The sequence below is a fragment of the Balaenoptera physalus genome, assembly GCF_965194825.1.
Source record: "Balaenoptera physalus genome assembly, chromosome: 8".
In the NCBI taxonomy this organism is placed as follows: domain Eukaryota; kingdom Metazoa; phylum Chordata; class Mammalia; order Artiodactyla; family Balaenopteridae; genus Balaenoptera; species Balaenoptera physalus.
In genome coordinates this window covers 14,977,222-14,999,930 of record NC_138887.1, presented here as the reverse complement: position 1 = coordinate 14,999,930, position 22,709 = coordinate 14,977,222, and the positions used below count along the sequence as shown (strand labels likewise).

The 22,709-nt window shown below is 39.9% G+C and overlaps 1 protein-coding gene and 1 long non-coding RNA gene across 5 annotated transcripts in view; one reads left to right on the top strand and one right to left on the bottom strand.

The window, feature by feature from the left end:
* The window catches only part of LOC309666210 (calcium-independent phospholipase A2-gamma), a 148,128-nt gene that overhangs the window by 48,377 nt on the left and 77,042 nt on the right, over nt 1–22,709 (bottom strand). Inside the window, exons 1-4 of one of the 4 annotated variants that reach the window (XM_082473509.1) lie at nt 21,267–21,447; nt 12,282–13,433; nt 11,980–12,129; nt 574–725 (exon numbers count right to left, since the gene is read on the bottom strand). In XM_082473509.1, coding sequence (XP_082329635.1) covers nt 574–725; nt 11,980–12,129; nt 12,282–13,343 — 1,364 coding nt within the window. In that variant the 5' untranslated portion in view covers nt 13,344–13,433; nt 21,267–21,447. Of the gene's footprint in view, nt 1–573; nt 726–11,979; nt 12,130–12,281; nt 13,434–21,266; nt 21,448–22,709 lie in introns of those variants that run through there. The other 3 variants (XM_082473511.1, XM_082473512.1, XM_082473510.1) reach the window with 3 other exon arrangements.
* Nucleotides 732–8,665, top strand: LOC309666302. The gene is made up of 2 exons (XR_014267027.1): nt 732–3,273; nt 3,309–8,665. It is a non-coding gene; the product is annotated as an uncharacterized lncRNA (long non-coding RNA).

The following is a 22,709-nucleotide window of genomic DNA, read 5'->3' as shown; positions in this document are numbered from 1 at the left end:
TATGTGTGTGTGTGTGTATACTTATCTCTCACATATTCTTTATCCATCACATATTCTTTATCCATTCATCCATCAGTGGACAGAGATTGTTTCTTTATCTCGGTTATTGTAAATAATGCTGCAATAAACTAGAGGTACATATATCTTTTCAAATTAGTGTTTTGTTTTCTCTGGATAAATACCCAGAAGTGAAACTGTTGGATAATATGGTAGTTCTATTTTTAATATTTAGGATCTATAGTTTTAAAAAATCATTTTTTCTAACAGACTCACGAACATACAGAACAGTCTTGTAGTTGCCAAGGGGGAGGGGGTTGGGAGAGAATGGAGTGGGAGGCTGGGGTTAGCAGATGTAAGCTATTATATATAAAATGGATAAACAACAAGGTCCTACTGTATAGCACAGAGAACTATATTCAATATCTGATAAACCATAATGGAAAAGAATATATAAAAAAAGAATATGTGTATAACTAAATCACTTTGCTCTTCAACAAAAATTAACGCAACATTTCAAATCAACTATACTTCGATAAAAAAAAATTTTTTTTTAATCTTTTTTTCTAGCCTTACCTTGTTCCTCCACCATCAATTGTGAGAATCCGGATTCCTCTTCCTTTCACTGGATCCACGTATCCAAGTAAGGCCAAAATTTCTCTAACTGCAGCCTGAAGAGTTTCATCCTTAATTTGTCTCAATCGTAGTAAATATGGAATAATTTTTTCCTATATTGAGAGAAAAGATATTTTGTTGCTTTTGTCAAATCAAGAGTGAAGATGTAAGATTATTTTTAACACATACAGATCATGACAAGATAATATCTTTATGATCTTAGAACAGGCAAAGATTTCTTAAATAGGACACAAAGTGCTAACCATAAAGGAAAATATTTATAAACTGGACTATATTAAAATTAAGAATATCTACTCATCAGGACTTCCCTGGCGATCCAGTGGTTAAGACTCCACGCTTCCACTGCAGGGGGCATGGGTTCCATCACTAGTCAGGGAACCAAGATTCCGCATGCTGTGCAATGCGGCCAGGAAAAAAAAACAAAAAAAATCTACTTGTCAAAAACGATTAGAAAGAATGAAAAGGTAACCCACAGCCTGGGAGAATATATTTATCAGACATATATACGTGTATGTATATATATATATATATATATATATGTATATAATATATGCATATGTTACAATACATATAAAAAGACTTACATCCATAACATATAAAGAAATTCAACAAATCAGTAAGAAAAAGCTGGTCAACCCGATGGAAAAACGCGCAAGACCTGGAATAGGCACTTCATGAGGGCAGTATACAAAAGGCCAGTGAACACCGGAAAGTTGCTGAACTTCATAGTTACCAGAGAAATACAAATTAAAGCCACAATTTAACATCACTAAACATCTAACAAAATGGCTAAAATAAAAAAATGATATAAAGCATTGGAGAGGAAATAACACAACCAGGAGGCTCATACAGTTCTGGTGAAAGTATCAACTGGTATAAGCACTTTGTAAAACCATTTGGCAGTATACACTAAAGATGAGAACAGGCACACTCTATAACCAGTACTACTCCTCTTTGGTATATATCCCAAAGAAATGAAGACTTATGTTTTCCAAAAGATACACCTGAGAAGCACTATTCCTAAATATTCCCAAACTGGAAACTACCCAAATGTCCATCAGTAGTAAAATGGATAAATAGATTGTACTATATTCATACAACAGAACACATAACAATGAGAATGAATGTTCCTTAACTACACCCATCAATATAGAAGGTTCTCACAAACATAATGTTGAGTGGGAGAAAAAAAAAAAGACATAAAAGAGCACATGTTGTATCATTCCATTTATATAACACACAGAAAGAGGTACAACTAATATACACTGCTAGAAAATTGGTCAATCTTTTTAAAGATAATGACTGGAAGGGGTTTTTGGAGTGCTTTGGGTAACATTCTGTTTCCCAGTTGGGTGGTTGTTATATAGATGTGTTCAATTTTTGAAAATTCATGGAGCTGTATACTTTTAGTATGTATATTTTCTTTTTTCTTTTTTTTTCAAATTTTTATTTATTTTATTTATTTTATTTTTGGCTGTGTTTGGTCTTCGTTGCTGCATGCGGGCTTTTCTCTGGTTGTGGCGAGCAGGGGCTACTCTTCATTGCGGTGCACGGGCTTCTCATTGCTATGGCTTCTCTTGTTGCGGAGCGCAGACTTTAGGCGCACGGGCTTCAGTAGTTGTGGCACGTGGGCTCAGTAGTCGTGGCTCGCAGGCTCTAGAGCGCAGGCTCAACAGTTGTGGCACACGGGCTTAGTTGCTCCGCAGCATGTGGGATCTTCCCGGACCAGGGCTCGAACCCGTGTCCCCTGCATTGGCAGGCGATTCTTAACCACTGCACCACCAGGGAAGCCCTATATTTTCTACATATAATGTTTTTAAAAAAATTTTAAAAGAAAAGAAACATGAATCCGCTTGAAGGGACCCCTACTAGTTATATTTAAGACAAATTCAGCATTTAGAAAAAAGGGAGGAGGGGAAAGATTACAGAAACACAATTTATGAAAAACTATGAGGGCATAACGATAATAAAGAGAAAAAAAGAAAAAAATGCCAAAAATTCATCTCACTGTTGAGGCAGCTTTTAAACCAACTCTTGAAGATGGAGGTGTGGGGAGATGCAGAGTTTGCATCTCCCCACAACTAGAGCACCTGCCGGACACTGGTGGGGGACCCCAATGCCCAAGGAGATGGGAAGAACCCCCAAGCGAACAAGTAGGACGTGGGGGGACTGAGGCGGGAAGAGAAGTGGAGGTCAGACAGGAACGGCGCCCCTCAGGGGTGGCTGAGAGGGGGGAGGGGTTCCCACGCCTAGAGGGACCCTCAGGGCCTTGGATCAGGGTGGAGGAGGCCCAGTGTTTCTCCTGCCCAATTGGCTGGGGAATTCTGCCCTCAGAGGTCCTACGCCCTCAGTGGTCCCCTTCGGGCCGGGTTGGTCCTGGGGGCAAAGGAGGGAGGCCGGGACAGAACAGGAGAGGCAGGCAGGAGGAGCCCTCCAGGACCAGAGGAGAGGGAAAGGAGCAGAGGGTGTTTGCCCCGTCCACTCGAGCCCAGGAAGCCTGCTGGGCTCCCAGGTGGGTCCTCTGCCCTCTGAGACCACAGGCAGGAGGCACACCTAAGCCCCTTCTGTTCTGTTGAGCTTAAGCTCCCCCTACGTCCCCCCACCCTTGGCCTTTTCCAGCCCTGTGGGTCTTAAACATAGGTCCCACGCACCGCCCAAACCTCACCCTTGCTTAGGCCCCGCCCTCCACGGCCAAGGCCTTTTCCACCTTTTTACCTCCTCCTTTTTTTTGTTTCACCTATATTGTTATTTTTATATTTTTTCTAACATAGCTGTTAGTTTCCTAGTCTAATATTATTTTTTACTTTTTTATTGTTCACCTTTTTTTTTTTTCTTTTTGCCGCCCCGTGAGGCTTGTGGGATCTTGGCTTCCAAGCCGGGGGTCAGGGCGAAGCTCCTGTGGTGGGAGCTCCAAGTCTGAACCACTGGACTAACAGAGAACCTCAGACCCCAGGGAATATTCATCAGAGTGAGGTCTCCCAGAGGTCCTCATCTCAGCACCAAGACACAGCTCTACCCTACAGCCTATAAACTCCACTGTTGCAAGTCTAAGGCCAAACAACCAGTAAGACAGGAACACGATCCCACTCATGCAAAAAATGAAAAAAAAATGAGACGGCAAAAAAATATGTTACAGATGAAGAAGCAAGGTAAAAACCTACAAGACCAAATAAATGAAGAGGAAATAGGCAATCTACCGGAAAAAGAATTCAGATAATGATAGTAAAGATGATCCAGAATCTCAGAAATAGAATGGAGGCACAGACTGAGACAATAACAAGAAATGTTTAACAAAGATCTACAAGAACTAAAGAACAAACAAACAGAGATGAACAGCACAATAACTGAAATGAAAAATACACTAGAGGAAATCAATACCAGAATAACGAAGGCAGAAAAACGAATAAGTGAGCTGGAAGACAAAATGGTGGAAATAACTGCCAAGGAGCAGAATAAAGAAAAAAGAATGAAAAGAATTGAAGACAATCTCAGAGACCTCTGGGACAACACTAACTGTACCAACATTCGAATTATAGGGGTCCTAGAAGAAGAACAGAAAAAGAAAGGGTCTGACACAATATTTGAAGAGATCATAGTGGAAAACTTCCCTCACCTGGGAAAGGAAATAGTCCAGGAAGCACAGAGAGTCCCATACAGGATAAACCCTAGGAGAAACACATCAAGACACATACTAATCAAACTAACAAAAATCAAATTCAAAGAAAAAATATTAAAAGCATCAAAGGAAAAACAAAAAACAACATACAAAGGAATCCCCATAACGTTATCAGCTGGTTTTTCAGCAGAAACTCTGCAGGCCAGAAGAGAGTGGCAGGATATATTTAAAGTGATGAAGGAGAAAAACCTATAACCAAGATTATTCTACCCAGCAAGGACCTCATTCAGATTCGACGGGGAAATCAAAAGCTTTTCAGGGAAGCAAAAGCTAAGAGAATTCAGAATTCCACCAAACCAGCTTTACGACAAATGCTAAAGAAACTTCTCTAGGCAGGAAACACAAGAGAAGAAAAAGACCCACAAAAACAAACCCAAAACAATTAAGAAAATGGTAATAGGAACATATATATCGATAATAACCTTGAATGTACATAGATTAAATTCCCCAACCAAAAGACACAGACTGGCTGAATGGATAAAAAAACAAGACCCATATATAGACTGTCTACAAGAGACCCACTTCAGACCTAGGGACACATACAGACTGAGAGCGAAGGGATGGAAAAAGACATTCCATGCAAATGGAAATCAAAAGAAAGCTGGAGTAGCAATACTCGTATCAGGTAAAACAGACTTTAAAATAAAGACTGTTACAAGCGATAACAAAGGACACTACATAATGATCAAGAGATCAATCCAAGAAGAAGATATAACAATTATAAATGTTTATTTACCCAACATAGGAGCACCTCAATACATAAGGCAAATGCTAACAACCATGAAAAGGAAAATTGACAGTAACACAATAATAGTAGGAGACTTTAACATCCCACTAACACCAATGGACAGATCATCCAAACAGAAAATAAGGAAACAGAAGCTTTAAATGACACAATAGACCAGATAAATTTAATTGATATTTATAGAACATTCCACCCAGAAGTGGCAGAATACACTTTCTTCTCAAGTGCACACAGAACATTCTCCAAGATAGATTACATCTTGGGTCACAAATCAAGCCTCGGAAAATTTAAGAAAACTGAAATCGTATCAAGCATCTTTTCTGACCACAACGCTATGAGACTGGAAATCAATTACAGGAAAAAAACTGTAAAAAACACAAATACATGGAGGCTAAACACTGCGCTACTAAATAACCAAGAGATCACTGAAGAAATCAAAGAAGACATAAAAAAATACATAGAAACAAATGACAATGAAAACACAACAACCCAAAACCTATGGGACGCAGCAAAACAGTTCTAAGAGGGAAGGTTTATAGCAATGCAATCTCACCTCAAGAAACAAGAAACATCTCAAATAAACAATCTAACCCTACACCTAAAGCAAGTAGAGAAAGAAGAACAAAGAAAACCCAAAGTCAGTAGAAGGAAAGAAATCATAAAGATCAGAGCAGAAATAAATGAAATAGAAACAAAGAAAACAATAGCAAAGATCAATAAAACAAAGAGCTGTTTATCTTCTTTGAGAAGATAAACAAAATTGATAAACCCTTAGCAAGACTCATCAAGAAAAAAAGGGAGAAGATGCAAATCAATAAAATTAGACATGAAAAAGGAGAAATCACAACTGACACCGCAGAAATACAAAGGATTGTAAGAGACTACTACAAACAACTATATGACAATAAAATGGGCAACCATGAAGAAATGGATAAATTCTTGGAAAGGTACAATTTTCCAAGACTGAATCAGGAAGAATTAGAAAATATAAACAGACCTGTCACAAGTAATGAAACTGAAACTGTAATTAAAAATCTTCCAACAAGGACTTCCCTGGTAGCGCAGTGCTTAAGAATCCGCCTGCCAATGCAGGGGACACAGGTTCGAGCCCTGGTCCGGGAAGATCCCACATACTGTGGAGCAACTAAGCCCGTGAGCCACAAATACTGAAGCCTGCTTGCCTAGAGCCCGTGAGCCACAACTACTGAAGCCCGTGCCTAGAGCCTGTGCTCCACAACAAGAGAAGCCACTGCAATGAGAAGCCTGCACACTGCAAGAAAGAGCAGCCCCCGCTCGCTGCAACCAGAGAAAGCCCGAGCACAGCAACAAAGACCCAACAGAGCCAAAAATAAATAAATAAATAGATTAATTAATTAAAAAAAGAAATCTTCCAACAAACAAAAGTCCAGGACTAGATGGCTTCACAGGCGAATTCTATAAAATATTTAGAGAAGAGCTAACACTCATCCTTCTCAAACTCTTCCAAAAAAATTGCACAGGGAGGAACACTCCAAAATTCATTCTACAAAGCCACCATCACCCTGATACCAAAACCAGAAAAAGATACTACAAAAAAAGAAAATTATTGCCCAATTATCACTCATGAACATAGATGCAAAAATCCTCAACAAAACACCAGCAAACAGAATCCAACAACATATTAAAAGGATCACACACCATGATCAAGTGGGATTTATCCCAGGGATGCAAGGGTTCTTCAATATACACAAATCAATCAATGTGATACACCATATTAACAAAATTAAGGAATAAAAACCATATGATCATCTCAATAGGTGCAGAAAAAGCTTTTGACAAAATTCAACATCCATTTATGATAAAAACTCTCCAGAAGATGGGCACAGAGGGAACCTACCTCAACATAATAAAGGCCATATACGGCAAATCCACAGCAAACATCACACTCAATGGTGAAAACCTGAAACCATTTCCATGAAGATCAGGAACGAAACAAGAGCGTCCTCTCTGGCCACTCTTATTCAACATAATTTTGGAAGTCCTAGCCATGGAAATCAGAGAAGACAAAGAAATAAAAGGAATACAAACTGGAAAAGAAGAAGTAAAACTGTCACTGTTTGCAGATGACATGATACTATACCATAGAAAATCCTAAAGATGCCATCAGAAAACTACTAGAACTAACCAATGAATTTGGTAAGGTTGCAGGATACAAAATTAATGCACAGAAATCTCTGGCATTCCTATACACTAACAATGAAAAATCAGAAAGAGAAATTAAGGAAACAATCCCATTTACCACTGCAACCAAAAGAATAAAATACCTAGGAATAAACCTACCTAAGGAGACAAAAGACTTGTACTCAGAAAAGTATAAAACACTGATGAAAGAAATAAAAGATGACATAAACAGATGGAGAATTATACCAAGTTCTTGGATTAGAAGAATCAATATTGTGAAATTGACTATACTACACAAAGCAATCTACAGATTCAATGCAATCCCTATCAAACTTCCAATGGCATTCTTCACAGAATTAGAATAAAAATTTTACAACTCGTATGGAAACAAAAAAGACCCCGATTAACCAAAGCAATCTTGAGAAAGAAAAACAGAGCTGGAGGAATCAGGCTCCCCGACTTCAAACTATGCTACAAAGATACAGTAATCAAGACAGTATGGTACTCACACAAAAAGAGAAATATAGATCAATGGTACAGGATAGAAAGCACAGAGATCAACCCATGCACCTATGGTCACCTAATTTACGACAAAGGAGGCAAGAACATACGAGGGAGAAAAGACAGCCTCTTCAATAAGTGGTGCTGGGAAAACTGGACAGCTACATGTAAAAGAATGAAATTAGAACACTCCCTAACACCATACACAAAAATAAACTCAAAATGGATTAAAGACCTAAATGTAAGACCAGATACTATAAAACCCTTAAGAGGAAAACATACGAAGAGCACTCTTTGACATAAACCACAGCAAGATCTTTTTTGATCCACCTCCTAGAGTAATGGAAATAAAAACAAAAGTAAACAAATGGGACCTAATTAAACTTCAAAGCTTTTGCACAGCAAAGGAAACCATAAACAAGACAAAAAGAGAACCCTCAGAATGGAAGAATATATTTGCAAATGAAACAATAGACAAAGGATTAATCTCCAAAATATACAAACAGCTCATGGAGCTCAATAGCAAAAAAACAAACAATTCAATTAAAAAATGGGTGGAAGACCTAAATAGACATTTCACCAAAGAAGACATACAGATGGCCAAGAGGCACATGAAAAGATGCTCAACATCACTAATTATTAGAGAAATGCAAATCAAAACTACAATGAGGGGCTTCCCTGGTGGCGCAGTGGTTGAGAATCTGCCTGCCAATGCAGGGGACACGGGTTTGAGCCCTGGTCTGGGAAGATCCCACATGCCGCGGAGTAGCTGGGCCCGTGAGCCACAATTACTGAGCCTGCGTGTCTGGAGCCTGTGCTCCGCAACGAGAGGCCGCGATAGTGAGAGGCCCGCGCACCGTGATGAAGAGTGGCCACCGCTTGCCACAACTAGAGAAAGCCCTCGCACAGAAATGAAGACCCAACACAGCCATAAATAAATAAATAAATAATAAAGAAAGGAGATTATTTGATTGGCTGTAGCTTAAAAAAAAAAAACAAAACTACAATGAGGTATCACATCGCACCAGTCAGAATGGCCATTATCAAAAAATCTAGAAACAATAAATGCTGGAAAGGGTGTGGTGAAAAGGGAACCCTCTTGCACTGTTGGTGGGAATGTAAATTGATACAACCACTATGGAGAACAGTATGGAGATTCCTTAAAAAACTAAAAACAGAACTACCATATGACCCAGCAATCCCACTACTGGGCACATACCCTGAGAAAACCATAATTCAAAAAGAGTCATGTACCACAATGTTCACTGCAGCTCTATTTACAATAGCCAGGACATGGAACCAACCTAAATGTCCATCGACAGATGAATGGATAAAGAAGATGTGGCACATATATACAGTGGAATATCACTCAACCCTAAAAAGAAACGAGATTGAGTTATTTGTAGAGAGGTGGACGGACCTAGCGTTTGTCATACACAGTGAAGTAAGTCAGAAAGAGAAAAATCACGTATGCCAACACATATATATGGAATCTTAAAAAAAAAAAAAAAGTACTGATGAAAAGGTAGTGGCAGGGCAAGAATAAAGACACAGACATAGCGAATGGACATGGGGACACGGGGAGGGGAGGGAGAAGCTGGGGTGAAGTGAGAGTAGCATCGACATATATACACTACCGAATGTAAAATAGACAGCTAGTGGGAAGCAGCCGTATAGCACAGGGAGATCAGCTCAGTGCTTTGTGACGACCTAGAGGGGTGGGATAGGGAGGGTGGGAGGCAGGCTCAAGAGGGAGGGGTTATGGGGACATGTGTATGCATACGGCTGATTCACTTTGTTGTACAACAGAAACTAACACAGTATTGTGAAGCAATTATACTCCAATAAAGATCTATTTTTTAAAAAAAAAAGCAACTCTTTACTTTGAAAACTGGTGACTAAGTAGAAAGAAATTAAGCATTTCTTCTGCTTTTCCTGCAACATTGATCTTTGAGAGTAACCAAATAGCTTTAGTTGGTGAAGAAAGCTCTACTTTTACAGGAGAATGTCAATTATAAAGCAGAAGGAATGACAGAATTAGAAATATATCATTCTGCAACCCTAATGAAATGACTAGTTCTAGAAACAATTAGGTTAATGGTTGATGGCTAATGGTTCTAGCCTAATTGTCCAATGAAAAGATCAGACTAATGAAAAGATCTCCCTAATCTAGTGGTCAACCTTATCATTACTAACTGTTGTTGAACCAATTATGTGTGTTCTGACACAATGCAATATGAGGTGCATGTCATCTACAATGCGCCCTAACAAGAAAATGCTTAACTCAATCAGGTCTTTACATTTAAATTCGAATGTGCAGGAAATAAAAAGGAAAGAGGAATACATCAACTATACCAATGAGGAGGAAGCCAGGTAAACCCAGAAGGTGAGCCATTCTACAGGAAAACACATATCACATTTCTCCTTGGTATTGAAGGGTCCCTAGATTTGGGATCAGTTATGTAAAATAAGACTTCTCAAAGTTTCTATTAGCAAAACTAGTCATAACAGACTAAAACTGAAAACTACCCAGAAATCCAACAACACTACAATGAATAAATAAGCTGTGACACATTCACACCACGGAATACAAGAGCAACAAGAATAAATTACCTCCAACTACCCACAACAATGTAAAAGATTCCTACCAGCATGTTGAGTGAAAGAAGCCAATCATAAGAGTTTACATAATGTACAAAAACAGGCAAAACTGATTTGTGATTATTTTTTTGGGAGATTGTGACTGAAAGGGGGCCCAAGGGAGGCTTCTGAAGTGCTGACAAATTCTATTCTTCAGAACAGAATTCTGGGTGCTGGTTATGTGGATATATGTGAAAACTCACTGAACTTCACACTTAAAACTGCATGTGGGGCTTCCCTGGTGGCGCAGTGGTTGAGAGTCTGCCTGCTAATGCAGGGGACACGGGTTCGAGCCCTGGTCTGGGAGGATCCCACATGCCGCGGAGCGGCTGGGCCCGTGAGCCACAACTGCTGAGCCTGCGCGTCTGGAGCCTGTGCCCCGCAACGGGAGGGGCCGCAATAGTGAGAGGCCCGCGCACCGCAATGAAGAGCGGTCCCCGCACCGCGATGAAGAGTGGCCCCCGCTTGCCGCAACTAGAGAAAGCCCTCGCACGAACCGAAGACCCAACACAGCCAAAAATTAAATAAATAAATAAATAAATAAAGTAGCTATTAAAAAAAAAAAAAATGGATTTAAAACTGCATGTGTATTACACTTCAATGAAACGTTTTTTAAAAGTTCTTTAAAGTATGCAATTCCATCTTAGAGCTCTGCTTTCAGTATATCACCAACATGTTAAATGACCTAAAAGCATATCTATATTTGGAAATTTTATCTTTTAGGTAAGAGATTACATATATATGAAAGATAATCCCAAATTCTATGAACATGAAATTCTAAAGTTTAGCTATTATAATGTATGTATTACACAATATAAAACTACAGAGGGTAGATGATTTAAAAACATAACTTTTGAGCAAGATGGTTATCAAAACATTGAATAAATACGAACTAAGTTAACTTATAACTTTCTGGGTGGCAGGTTAAAAATAAGCACTAACGGATCTCTAACAAAACATTAAAAACTGTCTATTCATTATATGATATTTCCAAATTGTTCATTATGTATTACAAATAACCTCAGTACAGGTGTAAAGACACTCAACCGCATCATTCACATTTTATATTATTTCTCTGAAAACAGTCTATTTAAATGGGTCTAAATTATCTCCACTGTTTTATATTTGAAAACACTGAGGCAAAGAAAAGCTAATCGTTTTAGTAATAGGATCACAAGTTCAATTACTGATAAGATCATGAAATTTTTTAGACTTTCAAGCACAGAAAGATCATGAAATAAAAATTAGCAATGTTTTTACTTATGAATTACGACTCCTGTCTTAAGAGTAGTTACACAGCATAAATACCTACACTGCATTTAAGAAAACCATGGCAGCTAATAGGCAATTCAACTAATATACTGAGATTTATCCTCTATTTTAAAATGTTTAATCTTAAAGTACAGGTATGAGTACTAAGAGCATAACATATCACAGAATAAAAGGGAGCATTTGGCATAATGCAAAGCACAGGGCAATTACTAAATATATAACACATCACATGTACGATAAAACCACAAAAATATTTAAATAGAAAAATGAAACGCGTTGCCTTCTCCATTTTAGAAGGTTTATCAGTATTTTTATTCCAAAATAAAACCAGATTAAAGGTAATCAGAATTACCTTGACAGCCACTCCTTTTCCTTCAGGAAATTCTAGAAGATGGAACGTCAGTTCTTCAACTCTATTAATGCAGAGCCTTGGGTCAGTTGTTCTTCTTAACGCTTGAACTAATGCCCGGGTTCTGTTATCAATACTCACTCTGGCAATTATCTGCAAAGACATGTTAAAATATGTATGATTTGAGTATGCAACTGCTCCAGTGATACCAACAGATGATTAAAGTGTCTTAGGTCCCATTAGGAAACGAAACTTAGAAATTCGCCAAAAATTAAAACTTAAAACCACGCTGAATAACGACTTGCCTTTTCTCGCTGAAGAGATAACCGCCTTTTCTCCTCTGCATTTTTGTCTTTGCTGATGGCCTGCTCAGCTTTCATCGCCTCTTCCTGCTCTTCTAACTGACTCTTTGAATCATACTTTAGTTTGGGGACAAGTCCACCAATATAACCACCTACTAAAGCTTGTACACCTTCAGTGGGGCGAGAAAGAAAGTTAGCAATACTTTGTTTAGTAGAAATGGGAAGAACCTCAGGCGTCCCACTGGGACTTGCAGCATTGTCCTCAGAACATGAAGAAGCTTCTGAGCCCAGCTTCTTATCAGTCAGGACGCCAGGATCTGGAGAACTGGGTTCCTCGTCTTCAGTCTTTTTAAGTTCAAGTTCTGATTTGTCCTGGAAATCTTTATTTTCCTTTTGTTCAGACATTTTTTCCTCACGCTTGAAGTATGAATTAATATGACTTGATAAAAAGTAGAATGACTCTCCAAATTTTGTGGTTAGATTATTCGTGTAATGAAAAAGGCTTTGTTTACCTATATCTTCTTTCTCCATAACGTGACTTTCCTTTGCTGCAAAAGAACCCTTTTCTGCTGATTTGTTGCTGTATTTTTTCAGAAATTTGATGGTTTGTTTAATGTTTTTCTGTTTTAACCAGCCACTATCTGACACTTTTCTTAATATTTGAGGACTTGGCTTAAGTTGAGCTAAACGAGAGATCATTTCATTCTGCTTGCCAAAAACAGCCTTCGAAACAGAGTTCAAAGTATTTTTAATACGGGACATACAAAGGCTTGCTTTTGTAAGTCCCTTGGGAGCCGAAGTGCTAAGTTTCAAAATTCCAAAACATAAACCATGGTTGCTTGTAGAGTAACAGTGCTTACTGCAAGAACGAGCTTCACTTTTGGTCCATTTGCACCTTATTTTGCTTGTATGAAAACCTCTTTGTAGACTGACGTGGCTTATCCTCCAGAAACGTTTAGGCGAGCACAAGAAAGGCAGCTGCTTGCTCCTCTGCTTCCCACAAAGACTTCTCACATTACTAAGGAGGTAAATATAATATAGACTTATAGTCAAATTAACAGACATAACTTAAAAATCATTTATTTTCTATACGTTATGACTTTCACTTCATTCCTGAATGCTTCATTTAAGAAATGCCATAATTCATGGTCTTATCTGAAATGCAAGAAAAAAAAAATTAGGATTCAAGGTAAATTACTACTTGAACGAAACTCAGCAACTTGTCTCAAAAGAAGATAGGATAATATATTTTCATTATGGCAAAATAGATTTCACTTTTAAGCGAACAGAAAATCAGTCATCTTTTATTACGGAAGTCAATGAAAAAATAGTTAGTAGTAGGATGTTTCATGAAAACTAATTTGAAAACTAATTTAGAGAAGCTACCCAATAGATAAGGTTTCCTACAGCACAAAACTGAACATGCAATTGTGAAATAAAATTCATATTTATGGCAAGACAAGAAAAATTTAAACAGAAAAATTCTTCTCTGCCCTTTGGCCTCCCCTCTCCCCACACTGTGCATGGTGCCCCTGTATCATGACTTGACCAGACCTCCCCCATTAGCAGGAATACCTGCTGAATCATACAGCAACAGTCTCCTAGCATCAGGAAGACAGAGCATTCGTTCTTGATCTTGTAAAGGGTCACATGATCCACCACGATGGCACTTAAATCTGGATTACGTAAACTGTCAATATACATCATTTAATGTACAGCCCTCTGTCTCAAAAAACTTAAACTGTGTCTTGACTTCTAACTGGTGGAACAGTTCTCAGAGCTTTCTGAGATGCTCTTCCCAGGTTATAATCCTCAAATTTGGCTCAAATAAAATTTTCCAATTCTTTTTTAGATCTACTGATTAATTTTTCGGTGACACAATTTAGATATTATGCTGCTTTTCTTCCTTCCTATGCTATTTAAAGTCTTGACAGTTTATGTGACACTGGACTGTAAGTTCTTTGAAGACGAGAGTCAAGTCTTAGACTCCTACTCATTGCAAACCGTTTGTAGAATATTTAATCTGAAACTGAGTCCCCCTAAAACCGAGGTCCTCTGCTGAGTTTATGATTAACCTCTCTATCCAAAATGTTATTTTCTTTTCCAACACCTGTTCCACTCAAGACTGACGCATATCAAAGAAAAGGGGGCCGAAACTGAGCAGGACCCTCCCAGGCACGAAAGCCTTTGTGTCCCCAGTTTCTTGTTTGTAGGAAAAAGGCTTTCAGCCTCCTAGACCTTCCCTGAGTTCCAAAGGGCAGAGTCAAACAGTCACTAATTAAGGGAATGAGGTGATGCAGAAAGAAACAACAGTGCAGAGATGGGGCAGGTCCTGGTTCCTCCTGGGGGAATGTACAGAACAATCTGGTATATATCTCTGGGTTCTTCTACAGGAACTCAGGCCCCCACCCCGGTGGAGGATGGTAACTTCAGGCTGAGCACAAGCACTAGGACCCCAGACTGGTTGGAACCAGAAGACTGATGGCTGAGATTCCTGGAACACCACCCTGTTACCTCAGCCAATCAGAGGAGGGGCACACACCCTGCAGACCTCCCCACAAATTGTGCCTATAAAAACTCTTTCCCGAAACCCATCAGAGTTCAGGTCTTTTGAGCAGGAGCCACCCGTTCTCCTTGCATGACCCTTGCAATAAACCTTTCTCCCACTCCAAACGTGGACATTTCAGTTTGCTTGGCCTCACTGTATGTTGGGCACGCGTTCGACCACAACTCTACACCAGACATAGTGCTAGATGCTAAGACCACAAACAGGATACCAAGAAACTTTCAGTCTAGAGCTCGAGATAGCCTTGTAAGGAAGATTTCACTGTCTAGTACAAAGTGCTTATTTAATCAAAGAAGTCAGACTAGAATAAGCTGTGTGCCACTTCTAACAGACAAGGGGTACATAACCACAACATAAATGTCGTTTAAAAGAGATATTTTGTTCTTTCAATTGGTAAAATATAAATGATTGATAATACCCAGTACTGATAATACCTGGGGAAACGGGACACAGAGGGCTACCTGACAGTGTCTAATGAAATATCTGACAGTATCTAATGAAATTTTAAATGCTATCTATCAAAATTTTAAAGGCACATATTCTTTGATTAGCAATTCCACTATTAAGAACCTATCCTACAAAAATAACTGCATAGGAGTAAAGATATGTACACACATTCCCTGCCACACTGCTTGAAAAACAACTCTAAGTTTCTTCTAGCAAGGGATGGTTAAATAAATTACGGTACATACATACAATAAACTGAGTTACAATGTAATGTTACACAGCAGTTAAGAAGAAGAGATGATCTGCCTATATATCCTTCATACACAGTACAGTGAGAAAGGCAAGCTGCAATATCATATATACCATACACACATGAGGATACACAGATGTAGACACGAAGATATTATGTAATAAAAGAAAACAAAAACCTATATATGCAGTTTAAATCTGTGGCTACACACACACACACACACACACACACACACACACAGATTCTGAAAGGGTAAGTACCTGTTTATTAATTCCTGTGAGCTGAGAAGTGGAATCAAAAGAGAATGAGAAGGGCTTTTACTTTTATTTTTGGACAGACTCAATTACTTACAAAGAGCAGGTATCACTTTTGTAGTTAAAAAAAAAAAAAAGCAAACACTTTAATGCACTTTAACAGATGGTGCTATGTGAATGGAAGACACAAGGTGAGAGTAGATACCCAGGTAAGTCTGAAAAAAGATGCTGAAAACTGAGCAAAAAAGGAATTCATTACATTGTAAAAGATAAGAGGGGAAGGAGAGAATGCTAGATAATGGGAGAAACAAACACAAGCAAACACCAAAAAAGCATTTAAGAAAATATACACAATATAAGCAAAAATTGCAAGTAGCTGTTTCATTCCAGGACCTGGAGAGAATGAGCGAGAGGTATAAGGGGATACTTCAAAGACACGGTGGACCAGGTTACCAAGGGTCTGATAATCTTGCCAAGGAGAGTAAAGATCGAACTGTCAATGAAGTATGATAAGCAAAGGAATGACATTAGATCTGCTTCCAGCAGATCGCTGACAGATGGAGTAACGGAACAAGACAGAAACCAAGAACCCACTGTGACTCTTCAGAAGGTGACAGTCCGAACTAAAATCTGTCTAAATCACATGTGAGCATATTATTTTAAAACACGCAATTTTATAGAGGGAAGGAGAGAAAAGAAGCAAACCTATCTGCTTTCTTGGCTCTTCTGAACCCCTCAGGACTTGCAGTCAATGTAATAAGCCGAATTAATAAGCCTCACAATCTCCAAGACAGAAATAACATGATAAAATACAACTAAAGTACTCGTGGATAAAAAGCCATACTCAAAACCAATAATGGACTCCTACAACTCAACAACAAAAAATCAAATAACTCAATTAAAAAATGGGTAAAAGACTTGAACAGACATTTCTCCAAAGATGACATACAAACAGTGAACAAGCATATGTAAAGATGAATAACATCACTGATCATCAGAGAACTACAAATCAAAACCAAATGAGGTATCACCTCACACTCATCAGGATGGCTAGTACAAAAAACAAAACAAAGCAAAAGAAAAAAACAAACCAGAAAATACCTGAGAAATAAATTCTGTTGTTTAAGCCCCAAAAACAAAACAAAACACCAGAAAATACCAAGTGATGGCAAAGATGTGGAGAAGTTGGAACTCCTGAGCACTGTTACTGGGACTGTAAAACGGTGTGGCTGCTATGGAAAACAGTACAGCAGTTCCTCAAAATATTAAAACTAGAACTATCATATGATCCAGCAATCCTATTTCTAGGTACATATTCAAAGGAATTGAAAGCAGGGCCTCAAAAAGATACTTGTATACCTATGTTCACAGCAACACTATTCATAATAGCAGAGGTGGGAACAACCCAAATGTCCACAGACAGTTAAATAAACAAAATGTGGTATATGCACACAATGGAATATTATGCAGCCTTAAAAAGGAAGGACATCCCGTCACAGTGTACAACAGGCATGAACCTTGAGAACATGAGCTTAAGTGAAATAAGCCAGTCACAAAAGGACAAGTACTGTGTGATTCCACTTACATGAGGTACCTAGAGCAGTCAAATTCAGAGACAGAGAGTAGAATGATGGTTACAGGGGGCTGGAGGAATGGGGCAGAGGGGAGCTGTTGTTTAATGGTAGGGTTTCAGTTCTGCAAACTGAGAAAGTACTGGAGATTTGTTTTACAACATGAATGCACTGAATGCCACTGAACTATACACTTAAAAATGGTTAAGGTGGTAAATTTTATGATATATTTTTTACCACAAGAAAGTTAAAAAAACAAACCCAACAGTGGGAAATCCGCAGTTGAAGAGGAATCACATGCCTGGATCTGCAGTCACATTACCTTTATGGTGCAGAAACCCTAAGCAAATGAAAAGTAGTCAGAGCTAGCAAACTCCATGGGGCCCCTGCTGAGTCCACTGAGTCCTACCACGGAAGGACACTTCCAAAGCTCACGGCAAGAGACTCCCACACTCAGCAACCACCACTGAAGATTAACTCACAGTCAAAGAAGAATCACTTCAAGGGAGTACCAGCAAGTATAGCTAACAGGAAAACGTGTAACCAAGATTAGAAAGAATAGAAAAAAATTCAGTAGGTTTAAAACAATCAATGATAGAGGGAACAAAAATAAGGAAACAAAAAAAGAACTGTACAAAGAGTGTACAGGAAGAGCAAAATTTTAGAAATGAAAACTCCAGCTACATACTAGTTACTAGACACTCCTGTAATATAATGATAAAGAAAGGTTAAAAATAAAGGAATAGGGGGAAATATATGCCAGGCCTATATTACCAAAAGAAAGCAAAAAGCCCTTTAAGGCAAATTTAAGGCAAAAGCATGAAATGAGATTAAAAAGGGATACTATTTCATAGTAAAAGGAATAATCCACTTACTTATTAAACCTCAGGTAGTCTCCTAGGTCTTGGAGAAAAAGACAACTTATTAATAAACAAATAACTAATATAATGTATAGCAACAGGCCGAGAAGTGCCGTGAAGAAAAATAAAGCTGGGGGTTGGGGAGAAAGGGCACAGAAAGTGCTATTTTAGTTGATGTGGTCAGGAGAAGAATTGAGTTGACATGTTACTGGAGACCTGAATGAAGCGAGGAAGCAAATTATTAAAAGTTTCTGGGTAAAAAGCATTCAAGGAAGAGGAAGAAGCAACCAAGACTTTGCAGACAGGAATTAGCTTTGTCTATTCAGGAATAGCAAGAATAAGGTAGTTAAAGGAAAGTAAGAAGTGGGAAAGATGGCAGACATGGGCCTAAGAGTCAAGCAGAGGACAGAGCTACATATCTTAGAGGTAAGGGATCTGCGTTGTTTCTTTCCATTAAGAGATAATCCTCATGACCAATTATGAATACACCTATCGACTTGGCATTGAAATACAGCATATAAAGCAAATTTGAAAAAGGGAACAATTAAAGGAAAACAAGACGATCTCATGATCGTACTATTTTAATACACCTATTTTAATACAACTGTAGTCTAGAAACTACAGTTGTCAAGTAAAAATTACTCAACAGAGAGCGCTGTCAACAAAATCAAGAAGCTGAATTTAACTGCTCCCAAGTCACAACACTAGCAAATGCAGACAAGGGTTTGGAGAGCAAATTCAGCTGGGACAAAAGTTAGATTGCAAACAGATAAAGAAGGTAAACTGGGAAGTGCCATCAGGAACTGAGAAAAGAGCAGGGAGGACCAGACTCCCTATTTACAGGGTAGCGCAAATACAGTGGAGGTATAAATAGAACAGTGAGGCTTAGACCCCCCACTAGAGAACGGAATGACGTTTTAACTAGAAGAAATAAGGGAACTTCGAGGTGGAGGCTCCGCTGACGATGGAAAGAATGAATGTATGGAGGACTTCACCGAGTTACTGCGATAATGCAGCCATGAAGTGACAAGGGTTTGAATCAAAGTAAAGGTGCTATAATGGAAACGAGGGCTACTCTGAGCCACACTTTGAAAGTGGGGTAAACAACAAAACACAGGGCTTGGTAACAGGAAAGAATGGGGTAAGGGGAGGTAGGTGTCAAGACAACTTAAGTGTTTTTAAACAGAGAAACAGGAAGAGTGCCATTTGTGAATACGAGATAACTGGGAAGGGGGCCAATTTAATAAAAATCTCTTGGATTTACAGGATGCAGTTAACAGTGGGATATTCAAATGGAGATGTACTATAGGAACACAGGCTGTGGAATAATGTTTGGAGTTATTACCACAGTGACAGCTAAAACCATAAGACTGAATTTACCGAAGAAGGGTGTACAGTAACACTTCTTGAGAATTTGGGGATCCCAGAACTTGATAAAAGCTCCTCTTCTTTGAAAAATGCTTATTTGCATACATACACTATATTTTCCAAGACATTTCAGGATATTCATGGAACTACTAAAGTATTCCTTGGGTTTCAAATTTTGACACTCTGGTGTAGAGAGAACAAGGATAGAGCCTTGACTGCCATGCAGAGTTAGGAAGAGGTAGTCTTCCAAGCAAACAAAAAAGGCACAGGACAAAAGATATCCCGAAAAACTCAGGGCAATGGCACTTCTAAAAAGCAAGGATAATGAATAAAGTAAAATACAAGACATGGGAAAGAAAGGTTAGAACTAAGACATGATAGGAAGATGTTGGGCTAAGAGTTCTAACTATGACCTTTACACAGATTTATGTTTCACAAGCAAGACAGTATGTACCCTTCGGCCCAAATCCTCTGTCATTATTAGTAAGCAAAAAAACAACTCAAGGTACATTGAAGCAAGTAAATATACAAGCTAGTGAAAGTGATCTTTTCAGCCAACATCACTTGTTAAAAGGACAATGCTTTCAAGGTTTTAATTTAGATCCGATACAGAAACAGAAAAATGAGCAACCCTGAGAAAAAGTTTAATAAAAATCCCGAAATAAGAGCACGTTCTTATGTTCAAAGTACAACTAATTTGCACAAGCCATTTAACAAAATAACTGAAATGGGTTTGAAACACCTGCCTCATAAGCGGCATTAAACTCTCGGTTCACACTTTTTTTAAACTCCCGGATTTCAAAATTCTTAATATTTCACTGTCTTCACAGCATTTTCTCGATACACTAATTTTTGAAAGCTCAAGAATTGGGACTGTAGATTGGGATGCAGACCAACTGGGATGTTACTGGAACTAAAAACATCACTTTAAATAGGATTATGTGATAGTTCCTCATGCCACGTCCAAGTTTTTCCTAGGTGTCACCACTTTTATCGAAAGTTATCATTGTATTGGGCGTAGAAACCAGGTTTCTCCCCGCACGATGACAGACATGACAGCGAGGGGAAGCACTGCAACACAATGATCCACACAACTTCACCTTTCAAAAAGCACGCACCTGAATCCGCCTGAAGCAACAGCAGCCCGGAAGAGAATTCAACGTGCGTGGGGTTACAAAGAAACTGCTGATAATTAAAAACACGGAGCAGCTGACAAACCAGGTGCGCCGACAGTGGAGAATGATGAAGAATAGGGACATCGCCTTAACAGATTCCCGCGAACTGCTGGAGAACCTACTGCCCAGGGGAAGCCAGGCAGACTCGGGGAACCTAGGCTGGGAGGCTTGGGGGGTGGGACAGGCAACGCGGGGCGGGACCAGAGAAACCAAAACAGTCTGCGCGTCTGGACCCGCAAAGCCCACAGAGTCAGAGGAGGCGGAGAGCGTCGCGCACCCATCAGGCCCGGGACCCGAGGGCTCCTTCCGGTGCCCGGCCGCCTCCTGGAGCCTGGATTCGGGGACCTCCTCGGGGCCGGGCGTCTCCCCGCTCTCTCGCCCTAGAAGCGCCCTCCGGGGAGAGATAAGGAGACCTGGAATCCCAGACGAGTGCCCGGGCCACCCGGCTGCCCTCTCCCGTAGCCTACCGTCCCGCCGGTCCCCCACGGGCAACTTACCGGGATGCAGGCCGCAGCTACTTAGGCGGCAGTGGCGACGCGCCTCTTCCCGGCACGGGCGTCCCCTCGGCCGGCCAGCCGGCATCAGCTGAGCTTCCAGCACAAACAGCGGAGCGCCAGCCGGGGCGCCACCCTCCCCCAGCTCCGTCCCTCCGCGGCGGAAGTGACGCAGGGCCGCCCCAGTGTACACGCCCACCGGCGAGGAGCTCCTCAGCCTCGCGGGAACCTCGGCCCACCGCCGCTCCGCCCCCTCCCCAGACATGCGCAGTAGAGCCCGGTTGAGCGCGGGCCGGAAACTTGCCTGCGTGCACGCGCCTGCGGACACCCGGAGAGGCGGCTTGGACCCCGGTCCCTACCACGCTGCTGTCACCATTCCTGGGCTTGGCCACTTGGACTAAAAATCACTGGAAACTGCTTTCACATACGTTATAGTATTAGAAGTTAGCCTGTGAAGTCCCTCTACCGCACCGCCCCACGCCAGGTCCCACACTTAACACATAGTTTTTGAATCCTGACATTTTATGCCTACCAAGTCTGCAAACGACCTACAGCTCATAAGGCAAATGCAGCCCACCGCCTGATTTTGTACGCCTGTAAGCCAAGAATGGTTTTTACATTTTCAATGGTTAAAAAAATAAAAGTCTGTTTTGGGACACATGACAATGGCATGAAATTCAAATTTCAGTGTCCTTAAAAAAAAGATTTTTTTAGAGCACAGCCATGCCCATTCCTTTATTTATCAAGAAGCTTGCACGCTACAACAGCAAATTTGGATGGTTACAATAGCTTCCTTTAAATAAGTTGAGGTTAGAAACAGAGAAGTAGTCTTTACTAGACCTCAACCTCAAAGTGTCCCCAAGACTGTTAGTCTCTCTTTCCTCTAGGCTTGCCGTGTCTCACGGGAGTGTTGCTGCTTTAGCCCCCTGCAAGATGATTGTAAAGTGTTTAAGGAAGGAATTGTATGAGCTGCCACATAGTGGGTGTCAGACTGACACTTTTTTTTTTCCTTTTTTTTAATTAAGGGGAGGAAGCCAGCTTGCTAGGTTCTTGGGGCATAAATGGCTGGATTGTGTACATAATGCCTGATAAACCCCTGCAGTGCAAGATCTAGGCATGTTATTTAGCCATACGCTAGTTAGAAGGTGTATGCACAAACTAAACTTTAGAGGCATATGGAAGTAACTTTAGTTACAAAGAGATGATTCCCCCCATTGTTAAAGAAAAAATTATACTTGTAAAAACGATAAGGAAGACTTTACTCAAGACTTTTGCAGTGGGGGAGAGAGATTGGGCTCAACTGCAAATACAACAAAGACAGCTGGAGATGTGTAGCCCAGGAGCAGAGTGAGAGGGGCCAGTGTATGGAAAATTACTAAGAGGGCACACCAAGGGTAGGGGTGATTCTTGCTAAACCATTTTCACAGGATTCTTGCTAAAAACTGA